Source organism: Giraffa tippelskirchi, chromosome 3, assembly GCF_054371585.1.
Source record: "Giraffa tippelskirchi isolate mGirTip1 chromosome 3, T2T-mGirTip1v1.2.pri, whole genome shotgun sequence".
NCBI lineage: Eukaryota > Metazoa > Chordata > Mammalia > Artiodactyla > Giraffidae > Giraffa > Giraffa tippelskirchi.
In genome coordinates, this window is record NC_137277.1 from 29,071,347 (window position 1) to 29,086,040 (window position 14,694).

The 14,694-nt window shown below is 45.0% G+C and overlaps 1 protein-coding gene and 1 long non-coding RNA gene across 22 annotated transcripts in view; one reads left to right on the top strand and one right to left on the bottom strand.

Moving 5' to 3' along the window:
- Positions 1 to 14,694, top strand: part of SPECC1 (sperm antigen with calponin homology and coiled-coil domains 1) — a 200,684-nt gene that overhangs the window by 160,066 nt on the left and 25,924 nt on the right. For all 21 annotated transcript variants that reach the window (XR_014080480.1, XR_014080484.1, XR_014080482.1 and 18 more), the window contains 2 exons: positions 1,242 to 1,398; positions 2,845 to 2,947. Coding sequence is in view for 16 of the 21 variants with exons in the window: in XM_081583727.1 (XP_081439853.1) it covers positions 1,242 to 1,398; positions 2,845 to 2,947 (260 nt within the window). In the remaining 5 variants the exon portion in view is untranslated. The remainder of the gene's footprint in view (positions 1 to 1,241; positions 1,399 to 2,844; positions 2,948 to 14,694) is intronic.
- Positions 3,150 to 7,926, bottom strand: LOC145543150 (uncharacterized). Its single transcript, XR_014080489.1, has 3 exons — positions 7,852 to 7,926; positions 3,814 to 5,429; positions 3,150 to 3,381 (listed from the first exon to the last, which is right to left on the bottom strand). It is a non-coding gene; the product is annotated as an uncharacterized LOC145543150 (long non-coding RNA).

A 14,694-nucleotide genomic window follows, 5' to 3' on the forward strand; every position in this document is an offset into this window, starting at 1 on the left:
ACACTCCCAACCTGACCACCATAATTGATGCTAATAGCTGTACAAGTGTTGTTTTCTCCACTGTTTATGGCGTCAAAGGAGGGGACCGTGGGCTCGGCCTGGTCGCTGGCTGCTTGTGGCATCGAGCAAGTGACCAGGTTCCCACTCCCGAGTCGTCTGTACGTCCATCTAGACAGTTGTGGGGGTCTTCTCCCGATCTGCACCTCAGTGGTCCTCTAGGAAATAGCCTCGAGGGGGTTCAGCCTGTTTCCTTAGCTGTTTTGTCTCAGACTACAGTGACAGCAGAGATGAGCTTCAGAGGAAATGTTCTCACTGATTCCTAGAGAGCTGGGCCCTGTGGCTGGCATGGCGCCCTGTCCTGTGAAGTGGGCCTCACTCCTGGTGCCCAGCATTTCCACCTGATGACCTACCAGGTGTCTTCCTGCCACACCCTCCCTCAAGTGCCCATCAATAGAACATGGGCTTTTCCTGGGGCTGGGCTGGCCTGGTGGCCCTGGCCCCCTGTGCACCCATGGAGGCTCTTAGGGGCAGGGCCTCTGGGCAGTGCGCTGCTGGTGCATCCCGAAACTCAGAGTAACTGTTGAACAAGGGCAGCTTGGCATCAGTCCCTGTGACTCGTGAAGCTGGTCCTGCCTGGAGAGTCCTTTCTGGAAAACACCATGTCCCTGTTCGCATTTTCATCATCCAGTCCAGAACATGTTATCTGTGTATCTCTATCCGAATCTGGGGTGTGGTTTTTTTTTTTTATAGTTTTACTGGAGCAGAGTTGATCTTCCCAGGTGGCGCTAGTGGTAAAGAACCAGCCCACCAACAGTGCAGGAGACAAGAGACGTGGGTTCAATCCCTGGGTCGGGAAGATCCCCTGAAGGAGGGCATGGCCACCCACTCCCATATTATTGCCTGGAGAATCCCATGGACAGAGGAGCCTGGAGGACTACAATCCGAGGGGTCGCGAAGAGTCAGACATGGCTGAAGTGACCCAGCACACACAGATGATTTACAGGGTTGCCTTGGCTTCAGGTGTGCTGCAGTGATTCAGTATGTGTTGTGTGTTCTTTTATACAATTTTAGTGGAGTGTAGCTGGTGTACAGTGCATGCTGGTTTCAGGTGTGCTGCACAGTGACTTGGTTCCTGTTATGTGCTTGTACATGACACTGACGTGAGGACCGAGTGTACTGGACAGTGTGACCTTTCGGGTCTCTCCTCCTCCAGGACAATAATCGTATTGTTGTCCCCACAGATCTCCTGAAGGGAAGAGCTGAGGACCTGAAGCCAAACCCTTATCTCCGAAAGAGCCCTTCTCTCGAGTCCCTGAGCAGACCCCCTTCTCTGGGCTTCGGGGGCTCCAGGCTGCTGGGCGCCTCCCCTGGGGGCTGGAAGCCGCAGAGCAAACTCAGGTACCCATCAGAGCCTGTACCTCCCTCCTTTGCAGCACCACACCAGCTATTCTGACAACTTACAACACTCTGGCCAGAACTGTCTTCTTTCTGTCCTTTCACACTTCTCCTCCTCAGTCCACCCTCCCCTGCGGTTTCAGCCCACCCCCAGTAGCACGGACACCCCCTTTTCTGCCTGTGCTGTCTGACCTCCATTTGTATTTAATTCCCTGCTGCGCACTGTGTGTGCTTTTGTCCTCACTTGGGCTGTAATTTAGTGGACAGCAAATACTTCTTCCTGACGCTTGGATCACTCTCAGCCCCTCGTGTTGTGCTGCACAGAGCTGCTCACTCAGTAAATATTTTCAAATAGGCAGGTGGATAAATGCACAAAATTGGCTACTTGAGGAGTAATGGCTTTTTAACAAACATTAGAACTACCATTATGAGTATTAGAAAAAGGTTTTATAAAAGTCTGAACACCTCAGTTCAGCCATTGTCAAATCTTTGGGTGTGGTCTGTTTCTGGACCCAAATAGATGAAGTCATATCTTTCAGAGGTTTAATTTAAAGCCCCAGTTGTTACATTTCTATCTTGTTTATGTGCAGGGGATTTAAATAATCAAAACAGGTTTTCATGACCAGAATTAGTGCTATCCCAAAATTATTCTTTTCTTTGTACCAGAAATGCATACAAACAAACTATGTGTATATTTCCATGCTATTTATATGATACCTTCATTGTAAAAGGTTAGATTAGTGAGGTTAGTTTATTATTTCATTTTTATATTCATGTCATTGAGACAAGCTGATAATAGAATAGACATTTACTTTGGTAATTTTCGTATTATTATTATTGCAGTCATGTCTTTTTTTTTTTTTTTAAGAAAACTGGTAAATGTTTCGTTTATTGAGAAACTCTTTTCCAAGCCTTCATGTAGTCTTCCCTAATTTGTCATGCCTAGAAATTTGGCTCTCAGTGATGAATTAAGACCAGGCATAATGAACACTTGCAAAGTCACAATAACTTCATTGTTAAAGGTGACACTGACCATATAAACTCCATTTCCATCACCTCCCATAAGCAACTTGTCTGGTGTTTTTAAAATGCTCTTCCAGTATACCTTGTATATGTTATGTAGAAATAGGTGTAGCTTTGGAACATGTACTGTTTTCTAGAGGTGTCTTTAAATGATGCTGTACTTAATAAATAAAAGGCTAGAAGGATAGAGCAGCAGATGGATTAAAAAAAAAAAAAAACCCTCACCAGACTCCTGAAAGCCAGGAAGCACAGTTCCCTTTCTGCTTCATACTGTGAAATGTGATAAAATTGTGCTGTTAATGGGAATGATGGACGATTTCTTTAGAGTCTCGTTGGACAGACCTCGACTTTTGCTTTTCTCATCTAGTTAGTTATTTCCTGTGTATTTGTGGGCTCTAAATGTCAGCATCCCCACTTTCTAACTAGCGTGGAAAGAAGAGACCCCCTGGCGGCCCTGGCCCGGGAATACGGCGGCTCCAAGCGCAACGCTCTCCTCAGGTGGTGCCAGAGGAAGACAGAGGGCTATGCGGTAAGGCCGGGGGCCGTCAGCGTCCAGTGGGCTTGGGCGGGCAGCAGCCTGCGTCCTGCGTCCTGCGTGTGCACCGGCCTGCGTGGGCCCGTGTGCCTGTTGGTGTCGGCTCTCTTCTCCCAGGCGGGGCTGCTGGCGGGTGGGGGCGGGGCAGGGTAGAACCCCGAGGACCTATCACGACTTCCAGCAGACATGACCTCACTGCGGGCCTGCGTCCCCTAAGGTAGGGGACCCTTTATTTGCTCAGAGGCTGAATAAACCCCCAGCAGTGCTCCCAACCGGCTGCTCTGCCCAAGGAGGCAGCTTTCACTAAATCATCTTCAAAAGATGGTGCCTTCTTCTGATTCACACAAAGGCCCCACATGGTGGGCCTTCAGTCTCTTTTGAAGTTAGGAGTTGCTCACATTTAGTTGGAGAGTTTCCATTTTTGTTTTCTGTGGAGGTTGAACAAGGAAGGAATACTTGATATAAGTTTGGTTTTTTATAATGAAATGTCATACACAAAGATAAAAGCATGTAAATCATAGTTTATTGAATGACTGTGGACGTGAAAACCCATAGAGTCACATCCAGGAGCGGAGCACGGCTGAGCCCACACCACTCATGTGACTTTCCTGTCGTAGCCCCCATGACCTCCACAGGTGACTCTGTCCCTAGTTCTGTTCCTGCTGGTTTTCTATAAAACTTAGGGTCCCTAAATGCCATATCCATTTTGCCTGCATTTGAACTTTATATAGATGGAATTAAAACTTGTAGTATTTCCATCTGTATTTTTAAATTGTTGAGATTTACCTGTGTTGTTGCCTGTGAGTATGGTTTATTCATTTCCTTCTCTAGTAGTAACCTATGGTATGATCATTACTTACCTGTTCTGTTGTCAATGGGCAGGTGAGTGACTTCCAGTCTGGGGCTCTTACAAATCTGGTATGTTCTGTTGGTATGTTCTTGTAACGCCTCTCAGAACCCACATGTGTCCATTCCTTCTGGGTCTACACCTAGAAATGGACCAGGTAGGCCACAGGATGTATGTGTGTTCCAGCATGGTAGACTGTGCTGGACAGGTTTCCAAAGCAATTATACGGTGTTATCGCCCACCAATGTGATTTATGTTTTCTCTACTTTCTCCGCAGCACTTGCTGCTGTTGGTTTTGTTGCTCCTGGTCACTGGGGCATGTGTGACGCGAGATTTCACTCGGGCTGTGGCTTGCTTTCCCTGCTGGCAGGTGAGGTTGAGGTCCTCTCTTGTGATCCTTGGACATCCCGCTGTCTTTCCTTGGATGCCTGCTCAGGCCTTTGCCCATTTTTAAAATCAGATTGTCTTTCTTTGCTTGTTGCTTTCAGGGATTCTTTATACATTCTGCACACAGGTCCCTAGTCAAATAGACGATATCATCTCCCAGGGTGGATGAATTTTTCACTCTTCCTTTAAACACAGTTCTTCATTTTAATTAAGTCCAATTTATTAGTCTCTTCTCTGATGATTAGTATTTTGTTTCTGTTTAAGAAATCTTTGTTCCACGATCATGACACATCTTTCTATGTTTTCTTCTGAAAGTTGGACTGTTTTACCTTCCTGTTAAGTAGGTGTCCTCTTTAAAACTGCCACCTCCTTCACTTTCCTTATTCAGGCCCAGCCCCCTCCTCCACACCTTTACCCTATTTTTCTACAAATCCTGAAACTGTTGGCACCACGACACTCCTTTCCCAATGTCCAGCTTTGTGGGGCAAGAAGACCAGGCCTCAGCTGAAAGTCAGCCCAGAGGGCCAGGCAGAGCCAGGTTCTCTGTGCAGCAGCAGTCAAGTGTCTCCAACTCAGACTGCACCCAAGAAAAAAGTGGCCCATATCTGAGTCTCTTCATTTTCTTTTAAAAACATAAAGAAAAAACCAGGGTCATGACCAACAATAGAAGCCCCCCAGGTACAAACATGCTGCTGGCCTGTCGTCCTCTTGGGCTCCTCTGTCACTCTCTGCGTCTGCCCTTTCTCAAGGTTCAGACACCTGACAAAGGCAGGCGCCTGAGTGACAGCATCCCCTCCAGGACAGGAGTCAGGGATGAAAGCTGGTTACGGGAGGTTTCAGGGTGAGGGAAGTGGGCCTGCTGACCAAAGAGGAAGACGAGTAGGACTCATCAGCCAGGCATGAGGTCTGACCGCATTGAGCCCCATGAAGTCATGGTGGTCAGTATCATTTCTCATTTTACAGAAATGGGTGAGGGACGTGCTGAAATGGGTATGAAAAGAATATTAAAATTTTCAGAAGGAATCGGCCCTTGAGTGCAGAAGGGCATTGTAATTAGGTCACAAGAGAGTTAGACGAGATATTTCCAGTCATGAGAGTGAGAATGACGTTTCTCGCTGTCTTGCTTTCTTTCGCTTTGTTTTCTTTTGTGAACATCTTGAACTTGTTTTCAAAGCATCTCAACAATGGATGAATCCCAAACTTATTTTGCCTGAAGAGTATCTTTCATTCATTGTTAAATCTCTGTAAACTTAGAGAGAAATACAAATCACATGTGTCTGATTTATCTACTCTTCAAAAAATATCCTCTGTCTAGACCTGTTTGTCTAAGACAGCCCTCTAAAGCTTGTTCTCTTCAACTTGGGAAACCAGAAATAAATTGTAGAAAACTCAAAATGGTTCAAAACCCATCTTTTAAAAAACCAGTAACCATGTAATTTTGAGTGAAAATGATTTCTTTTTACCATAGTGTAGTGTGATAGGTTAGATCAGAATCCTCCTTATATTAATTTGGTGGGTTTTTTATAGAGATGCCAGGTTGGTGCTGCATTATATTTAACTGCTGGGAAGTCATCCATGAATGAAACAGGCGACACCTCTGCTCTTGTGGAAACTACGTTCTTGTGGGGATGACAATTAATTAAAATTTAAATGTGAAATATGTACCAGATTGGAAGATGGAATGTGCTAGGGAGAAACATAAAGCCAGGAAAGAAGATTGGGAATGTCAGGTGTGGGGTGCAGTCTTAACAGGAAGGTGGGAGAGGTGATGGTTCAGCTCACCTGGAAAAGGTGAGGACTCATGTGTTTATCTCACACCAGGCTCAAAAGGACACAGCTTTAGGGATGTCTCAGTTGGAGTTTAAGTAATACCAGGTGGCTGCTCTGTACAGCAACACCAAGGGTTAGATGAGCAGGCAGGGGTCACCCCGCATGAAGTTGGGCAGTAAACAGGCCTGCACTGTGGGGAGGGGTCTGCACGGAGCCACTCTTATCAAAAGGAGACCCTTCAGGACAGTCCACTCAACTCAGATTCCTCTGGGCCTTTTTGAAAAAAGCCAGACTCCAGGAAGGCCCTGCAGGCTCCTTCCCACGGGTCTGGTGCTGGCCGTGCCTTCAGCTGCATCCCCACCCCACCCCTACCCATGGAACCCCCAGATTCTCTCTCTCCATCTGCTTTCTCTTCCCTCTCGGGTGTCACAGAGAGGTTTCCGTCTCTAAGGTCATTACCAGGAAGCCTTCTAAAGGAGCAGAAACTGAGATAGTAGATAGAAGAGCAGACTTCTAAGAATGATGCCCAGTGCCCCTCACCCTGTGGACTTGCCCCCAAGTGTGGCAAAGGGGCGATCACCCAGGTAGACCTAACACATAAACCCGTAAAAGTCGAGAGTCTCCTCTGAAGCATAACGACCCACGCCCTCGGTGGATTTGAAGGTGAAAGCGACATGTGAGGAGGAGCTGATGGCCAGAGAGGAAACCAGGACTTCCCAGCATGAAAGCCTTGGAGAGCGCTGAGGTCCTGTGACACCCAGGAAGTGCCGTGGGGGCCCCAGCTGTTGTGAAGTGAACAGGCTAGTCCTTCTCTTCCTGTCCTGATGCCCTCAGACCTCAGCCAGGCTGAGGGTGTGCAGCTTGCTGGGCCTTCTGCTGTGCCTCAGCCGAGGGACCTTGACCTGAAACAACGATGACTGCGTGGTCCTGGGGCACGCCTCCAACCTGCCAGGAAGCATGACAAGGCCCAGCCACCCTGCCCTCTGCAGGCAGCACCTTGGCTGTGCTCCCAGGCCCTGTGGTGCCCTGGACTGTGTGTGGCCTACACTGGCGAGTCAGTCCGGATCATACAGCAACACCACGAGTCCACCTGTGAGTGGATTCCCTCCCATGGCCTCCAGGGCAGAGCCTGGCCAGACTGACACCTGAATGTCTGACGTGAACAACCGGGCGGGGCTCCCCGGATTCTGACCCACCAGACACCAGCCCACAATTAGTGGGTATCGCGCACACTGCCAGATTTACAGCAACAGAATTCTAGTCAAGCAAAGTTACTGGGGTCTGGAGGTAACAGAGAGAGCCCCCGATTCTCCCTTGGGTCAGATTGTTTGCTTTTCCTGTGATCAACCAGGGACAGGCTTTTCTTCTTTGGGTCATTAGTGTACCGCTCATTGTTCGTGTTCCTACGTTTCTGTCTACAGCACACTGGTTCCCTGAGACTCAGGCATGACTTTCCCATTCAAGGTTTCTCAGTGCTGCCGTGGCCCGTGCCTGTGGGGTCCTGAGTCCTTAGGTCTGGTCAGGGTCAGGCACAGCACTATATAAATGCTCTTGGTGATGAATGTGTAGTTGGCACAGAGCACCCAGGCAGGGTGGCAGAATTCTAAGACGCCCTATGATCTCTGCTCCCTGGCGTTTTTCCCATAATCATGCTGTATTCATGGCAAAAAGCATTCAACAGCATAGTTAAAGTTGCTGATGAATTGGCCCTAGAATAGGAAGGGACATTACCTGTGTGGGCCTAACCCCATCACATGATGGCCGCTGCTGGGTTGGAGATGGGAGGGGAACCTGGGGAAAGTAGCTGAGAACAGCCTCCAGTTGCTGATGGCCAACGAGGAAATGGGGAACTTGGTCTTACAGACATAGAAACCTGTCTCCAACCTGGACAGACCTGCAGGCAGATTCATCCCAGAGCTGCCCAGCGACGTTCAGCTGACAGTCGATTTCAGCCTTGGGGAACCCTGAGCTGAGAACAGGCTACACCAACTGACCTCTGACCTTCAGGAACCATGAGGTCACAAACAGGTCACTGGGCCCCAGAATTTGTTACACAGCAAAAGAAAACTAATACAGTGACTTAGAAAGCAGTAAAAATGCCTGGCCATTCCTAGCCAGACTATTTTCAAATTATGTTTCCTGTAAGGGTGAACTTGGGTATCATTTTACATATTTTCTTCTATGCCAATACTGCTCCAATGTTTTGACACTTGAAGTCTGAGGCTTTTAAAACTTTAAAACTCAGCCTGTTAAAACTTGCTGTGTCCTGCCTATGTCCTTGACCAGATAACTCACCGGTGTCGGCCTCCCAGTCAAGGTGCCACCCGTGGAATATACCCTTCAACACAGAAACTATGTTTCTTGGTATTTATTTCAAGGAAATAGTCATGGATCCCTATGAAGATACCATTTCAAGCAAATTTATCATGTTTTATTCATTTAAAATTATTTTTAAAGAACTGGAAGTGATACAAATATCTAATAATAGGGTAATCAAATAAATTTCGGTATGTGTGTACAGTGTAATATAATATAACCCTTAAAAGTCATACTTTGAACAAATATATTTAAAAGCAGTGGGGAAAAATGTACCCAATGCATCAAGTCAAAATCAAATTTTAAAACACTGTCTAGTGTGATTCCAATTCTGTAAAAAGAAGTTTATACAAATGTTAACAGTGGTTATCTCTGGGAAATACTTAAAATTTATTCATCCTTTCTTTATAGTATTTTCATTTTTTGCTATGAACATATAAATTTTTCAAAGAAAAAGTTATTTTTAAAATTGCATCTTTTTAAAGAAAAAAGGGCTTCCCAGGTGGCTCAGTGGTAAAGAACCTGCCTGCCAATGTAGGAGACCCAGGAGAAGTGTATTTGATCCCTGGGTCAGGTAGATCCCCTGGAGAAGGAAATGGCAACTCACTCCAGTGTTCTTGCCTGGAAAAATCCCATGGACAGAGGAGCCTAGCAGGCCACAGGCCATGGAGTCTCAAAGAGCTGGACACAGCTGAGCACACATGCATCAAAGGAAAGAAGCCAGATGCAAAAATCTACTTGTTGTATGTATGAAATGTCCAGAGTAGGGAAATTCATAGAGTCAGAAAGTAGAGTAGTGGTTCCCAGGGAGTTGGGGGAGGTGTTACTGAACCGAACCTGGTTCCGCTCACCTGTAGAGGCAGACAGTCTGCTGACACTGGGTTATGGTGAAGGAAAGTCCAGTGTTTATTTGCAGGGCACTGAGTAGGGAGAAGGGCTTCCCTCATATCTCAGTTGGTAAACAATCCGCCTGCGACGCAGGAGACCCTGGTTCAATTCCTGGGTCGAGAAGATCCACTGGAGAAGGGATAGGCTACCCACTCCAGCATTCTTGGGCTTCCCTTGTGGCTCAGCTGGTAAAGAATCCTCCTGCAATTCGGGAGACCTGGGTTCGATCCTTGAGTTGGGAAGATCCCCTGGAGAAGGGAAAGGCTACCCACTCCAGTGTTCTGGCCTGGAGAATTCCATGGACTCTGTAGTCCATGGGGCTGCAAAGAGTTGGACACAGCTGAGAAACTTTCACTTTGAAGCAGGGAGAACAGGCATTTCATGCTCAAAAGGCCCAAACTCCTCCCCACGACTTGCTGGGAAGACTTTTTAAAGACGAAGAGAGGGGAAGGGCTAGGGGTGTGTGTCGGCTCCTGCACATCCTTCCTGTGGTTGGGAGATGAGGTAACAGGTGGTGTTTCAAGAATCTTAATCGTCCACCTTCTGGTTCCAACCAGTCTAGGGTCTAGTGCTCGTGGTTAGCCTGTCGTCACCATCCTCCACCTGGGCCAGGGTCTTATTTCTGCAGAACAGCTCAGAGATAAACGTCAGAGTGTTCTGTATGCCCCACGGGAGGAACTTGCACCCCGTTTTATTGTTGAACTATTGTTTCTTGACCCGTTGTCTTTTCTTTCCACATTCTCTCACTTCCCTAATAAATAACTGCTTGAAGCTGCTCTTTGGAACTCAGGAAAAGCCTGGGAGACTAAAGCCTATTTCTACAAATAAGAACCAGGGGACAAACGGAAGGACTTTTGTGCCCAGGGAGTCTCCATGGGGTCCTGCTCGGTTTCAGTGCCCCCTTTTGTTCAGTAAATTTCTCTATCCTGAGGGAAACCCGGCAGGACAGGGAAGGGAATAGAGTTTTAGATGCTAAACTCCACAGGGGAGCTTGATCTTAGGGGGAATCCAGTTTCAGAGGGAGTGACCGGGCACAGAGTTGCTTTTGCAAGTGATGAAAATGTTCTGGAATTAGTCAGTGGTTATACAGCCATGTAAGTGAATGAATAAGCTTCCGAATCACATTTTATAAGGGCAGATTTTATGGTGTGTGAGTTATATCCCAATAAAGCTCTCATTCGTTTTTAGAAAAGGCAGTTAGGAGAGCTTCCGTAGAGAGATCAAGGAGATGGTGGATGAAGGGTTGGTGGGGGTGGTAGAAAACAGTACCTAAATGATAAATCTTATCAAACTGTAACTTTAATACACCACATATTACTGTGTATGCTAAAAAATAGTTGGAAAGTAAAATGGAGAGATGCAAAGTATTGGTCTTCTAGTTTTATGTAGGAGGTGGGATTCAAGGTGTTCACTTCATTATGATGATTCATAACTCAAATGTGTCTTTTGTATTGATCGTTGTGTTGTGACATACAATTTGGGGGTGAAGTCTGAGGAAGAATGCCATAAAAATGTTTTATAGTCAATGATTAAACCAGATTCTTTCTGAGAAAAACACAAAGTGGAAGAACAGAGCACCTAAGAAATGATAATACAGAGAATGGGCTGGAAGGGCCTTCAGGGTTGGCTTCTGTTCTTATTTCTCACTGCCATTTCAGAGGTGTGTGACGGTTAACAATTTGATTTAAAAAAAAAAAACAAAAAAAACTGCATCTTTTAAAAACCAACATAAACTTGAAAGATTGCTAAAAACATTTTTCAGAAAAATGGCTGCTTCTCCCTAACCCTGAATTGCATATACTGTATGTAACTTAGGATTTACTCATTTTGGCCTGTCCTGTCTTGTTTTTTCACATTTTATCTAATTAAAGCCCTTGCCATTTAGAATGGTGATAATGTAGTAGATCTGATCCTGTTAACACTGAGTAACATGTAAGTCTTGATCATGTAAGTCTAGATCAGTGTTCAGCCAACCGTGGCCCAGGGGCCAACTCAGGTCCACCATGGGGTTTTATGGATAAAGATTTACAGGCACAGGGTCATACCCGTTCATTTACATATGGCTGCTTCTGTGCTGTAACTGCTGAGTTGAGTAGTTGGAAAAAAGCTCTTCACAGGAAAGGTCGGCTGACCCCTCCCTTAGATAAAGGCGTACATTTAGATACTTAGATAAAGAGTATCCCCAATTGTTCAGATCATACTAGGCTCTTGCGTTTCAGATACTTGAAGATGTGTCTGAATCTGTGGAGTTTCTGGTTTTGTACTGCAGGAATTGAGACAACAAGGAGACAGCTGTGCTGTCATGAAGGCACTGACATCTTTGAACCTGGTGTTTTATTGTTGTTTTCTTAATTGGAGAGGGGAAGTGAAAGTGTTAAGTCACTCAGTTATGTCCGACTCTTTGCGACCCCATGTACTGTAGCCTGCCAGGCTTCTCTGTCCATGGGATTTTCTAGGCAAGAGTACTGGAGTTGCCATTTCCTTCTCCAGGGGATCTTCTTGACCTGGGGATTGAACCCATGTCTCCCACACTGCAGGCGTATTCTTCACTGTCCAAGCCAGGAAAACCCATTTTTAATTGGAGGATAATTGCTTTACAATATTGTCCTGGTTTTCTGCCATACATCAACATGAATCAGCCATAGGTGTACATATATCCCCTCTGTTTTGAACCTCTCTCCTTCCTCCCCTGCAATCCCACCCCTCTAGGTTGTCACAGAGCACTGGGTTGAGCTCCCTGCATCATATAGCAAATTCCTACCAGCTATCTGTTTTACATATGATAACCTATACGTTTCAGTGCTATTCTCTCAATTTGTCCCACCATCCCCTTCCCCTGCAGTGTCCACAAGTCTATTCTCTACATCTGCATCTCTATTCCTTCCCTGCAAATAGGTTCACATTTTCCAGATTCCATATATACGCGTTAATATACAATATTTGTTTTTCTATTTCTGACTTACTCCATTCTGTGTAACAGCCTCTGGGTTCAATCCACCTCACTAGAACAGACTCAAATTAGTAAACCTCTTAGCCAGCAACTACGTATTCTTCTATGTTAAAGAAAAAAGCAGTCTTCGTGTTGTCCTAAACAAAACTTAATTTGTCTTTGGAAAGAACACACATGTTGCTGGCAGTCTTTTTCTGTCTCTGGTTCCCAGACAAGTGCCAGCGCATGCCTGACCAATAGCGAGCAGTCTGCGATCCATCAGGCCATTTGGAGCTCTGCTGGTTGTTTTCTTTTTGAGACAGGTCTCTTGAGAGCTGCAGGCACGATTCAGAGAATGTATGATGCTTTGACTTATTTATGTCATTAAAGTGGCTCCTTTCCTGACTTCATTATAAAGATCGATCCCCAGTAGAAAACCAGTGTCGTTATTAGCCTGTGCTCTGTTGGAGGCCCCTTTTCACCTGCTGTCTCACTTCTGCTGCTGTTTATGAAACACTGTGGTTTGCGAAGACACTTTTTTACATTTTCAAAAATCTAACTACAGTTGGTTTACAATAGTGTGTTAGTTTCAGGTATAGAGCTTCAGATTCCTTGCCATTACAGGTCGTACAAGATATTAAATATAGTTGCATTGCTATACAGTAAATCTTCATTGTTTATTTTATATGTAGTGGTGTGTATCTATTAATCCCAAACTCCTAATTTATCACCCCCACTTTCCCCTTCAGTAATCATAAATTTGTTTTTTTTTGTCTACGAGTTTCTTTCTGTTTTGTAAATATCATTTGTATAATTTTTTTTAGGTCCCACATATATATGATACATATTTGTTTTTCTCTCTCTGACCCATTTCACTTAGTATGATAATCTCTAGGCTCATCCATGTTGCTGCAAGTGGCATTATTTCATTATTTTTTGTGGCTGAGTAGTATTCCATTGTGGGATTTCCCCGGTGGCTCAGCGGTAAAAAGAAATCTCCCTGCAATGCAGGAGACGTGGGTTCGATCTCTGAGTCAGGAAGATCCCCTGGAGGAGGGCACGGCAACCCACTCCAGTGTTCTTGCTTGGAGAATCCTAGGACAGAGGAGCCTGGCAGGCCGCAGTCCATGGGGACACAAAGACTTGGATACAACTAAAGTGACTGAGCACACACTCACAGTATTCCATTGTGTGTGTGTGTATACACACACACAATGAAGTACCATATATAGATAGATAGATGTAATATATATATTTATATATAAATATAAAAATATAAATAAGTAAAATATATAAATTTATATATGTTTATATATATATATGTAATATATAGAGAGAGATTTAGTTGCTTCCTTGTCTTGGCAATTGTAAATAATACTGCTATGAATGGTAGGGTGCATGTGTCTGTTTGAATTAGAGGTTTCATCTTTTCTGGGTGTGTGCCCTGGAGTGAGATTGCTGGATCACATGGTAAATCTATTTTTAGTTTTTTAAGGAGCCTCTGTACTGTTTTCCATAGTGGCCGCACCAGTTTTCATTCCCACCAGCTGTGGAGAAAAGTTCCCTTTTCTCCACACCCTCTCTAGCATTTGTTGTTTGTAGACTTCTGATATGGCCATTCTGACCAGTGTGAGGTGGAACCCCATCGTGGATTTGACTTGCATCACTCTAATAATTTAGCATCTTTTCGTGGCCGGTTGACCATCTGCATGTCTCTGTGTCTCTTTCAGTTTCTGTATGGTCATCACTAATTCAATCCCAATCCTCATGGAGATCCCCTTAGGTCTTACATGCGAGGGGTTCCACCCATTTCCCACTGAGGGATCTCCCCTGAGTCCTCAGCCACCTCTGTCCTGGTTTGTTCTCGCTCCTGTGTCAGACTGCTTCACTGCTATATTTCTGTCTCTCCTTTTTTTTCTTTTCTTGTTTTGGTTCCTCCAGTGTCTTCTGAGCGGGAGTTCTTGGAAGGTAAAATTGTGTCACCTTGCATCTGCACATTACTCTGACACTTGGTGATTTCATTGGGTATAAAATTTTAGGTCTGGGCATAAGTAGGGATTCAGCATCTGGAATTCCCAGCCTCTTCTGCCAGTCTGGTTCTCTCTGCCACCAACAGCTTCCGTGCAGAAAGATGAAAAGGTGATGGGGATGCACTTACCGTGTGTGGGGCAGTGGGAAGGGAATGTCCACTGTCTTGTTATTGGTCACAATGTTGGCATCTCAACATTTTTCATTATTTGGTGGTATTAGTTGATTTTCTAGAGTTTTGAGGCAGACCATTGCAAGAAAATGATGTTTTTCCTTTCTTTTTAATATTCATGACTCTTGTACTTTTTTGGTTTTGTTCACTTGTAGAAGTTCAGGAAATGTTGACTAATAGTGTTAATGATGGATGGTCTTGTTTTACCCTGCAAAATGAGTAGTGTCTCACCTTTAAATATGACTTTTGTGTTATTTCCTGATAAACACTGTCCATTAAAGGAAGCCTAGTCCCAAGGTTATTACTGAGAGGTTTTTCTTTCTTTAATCCAGAAAGAGATAAGAATTGTTTCAAATTCCTTTTTGGCATTTGTTGAGTAATAAATAGATCAGATGTTTTTCTCT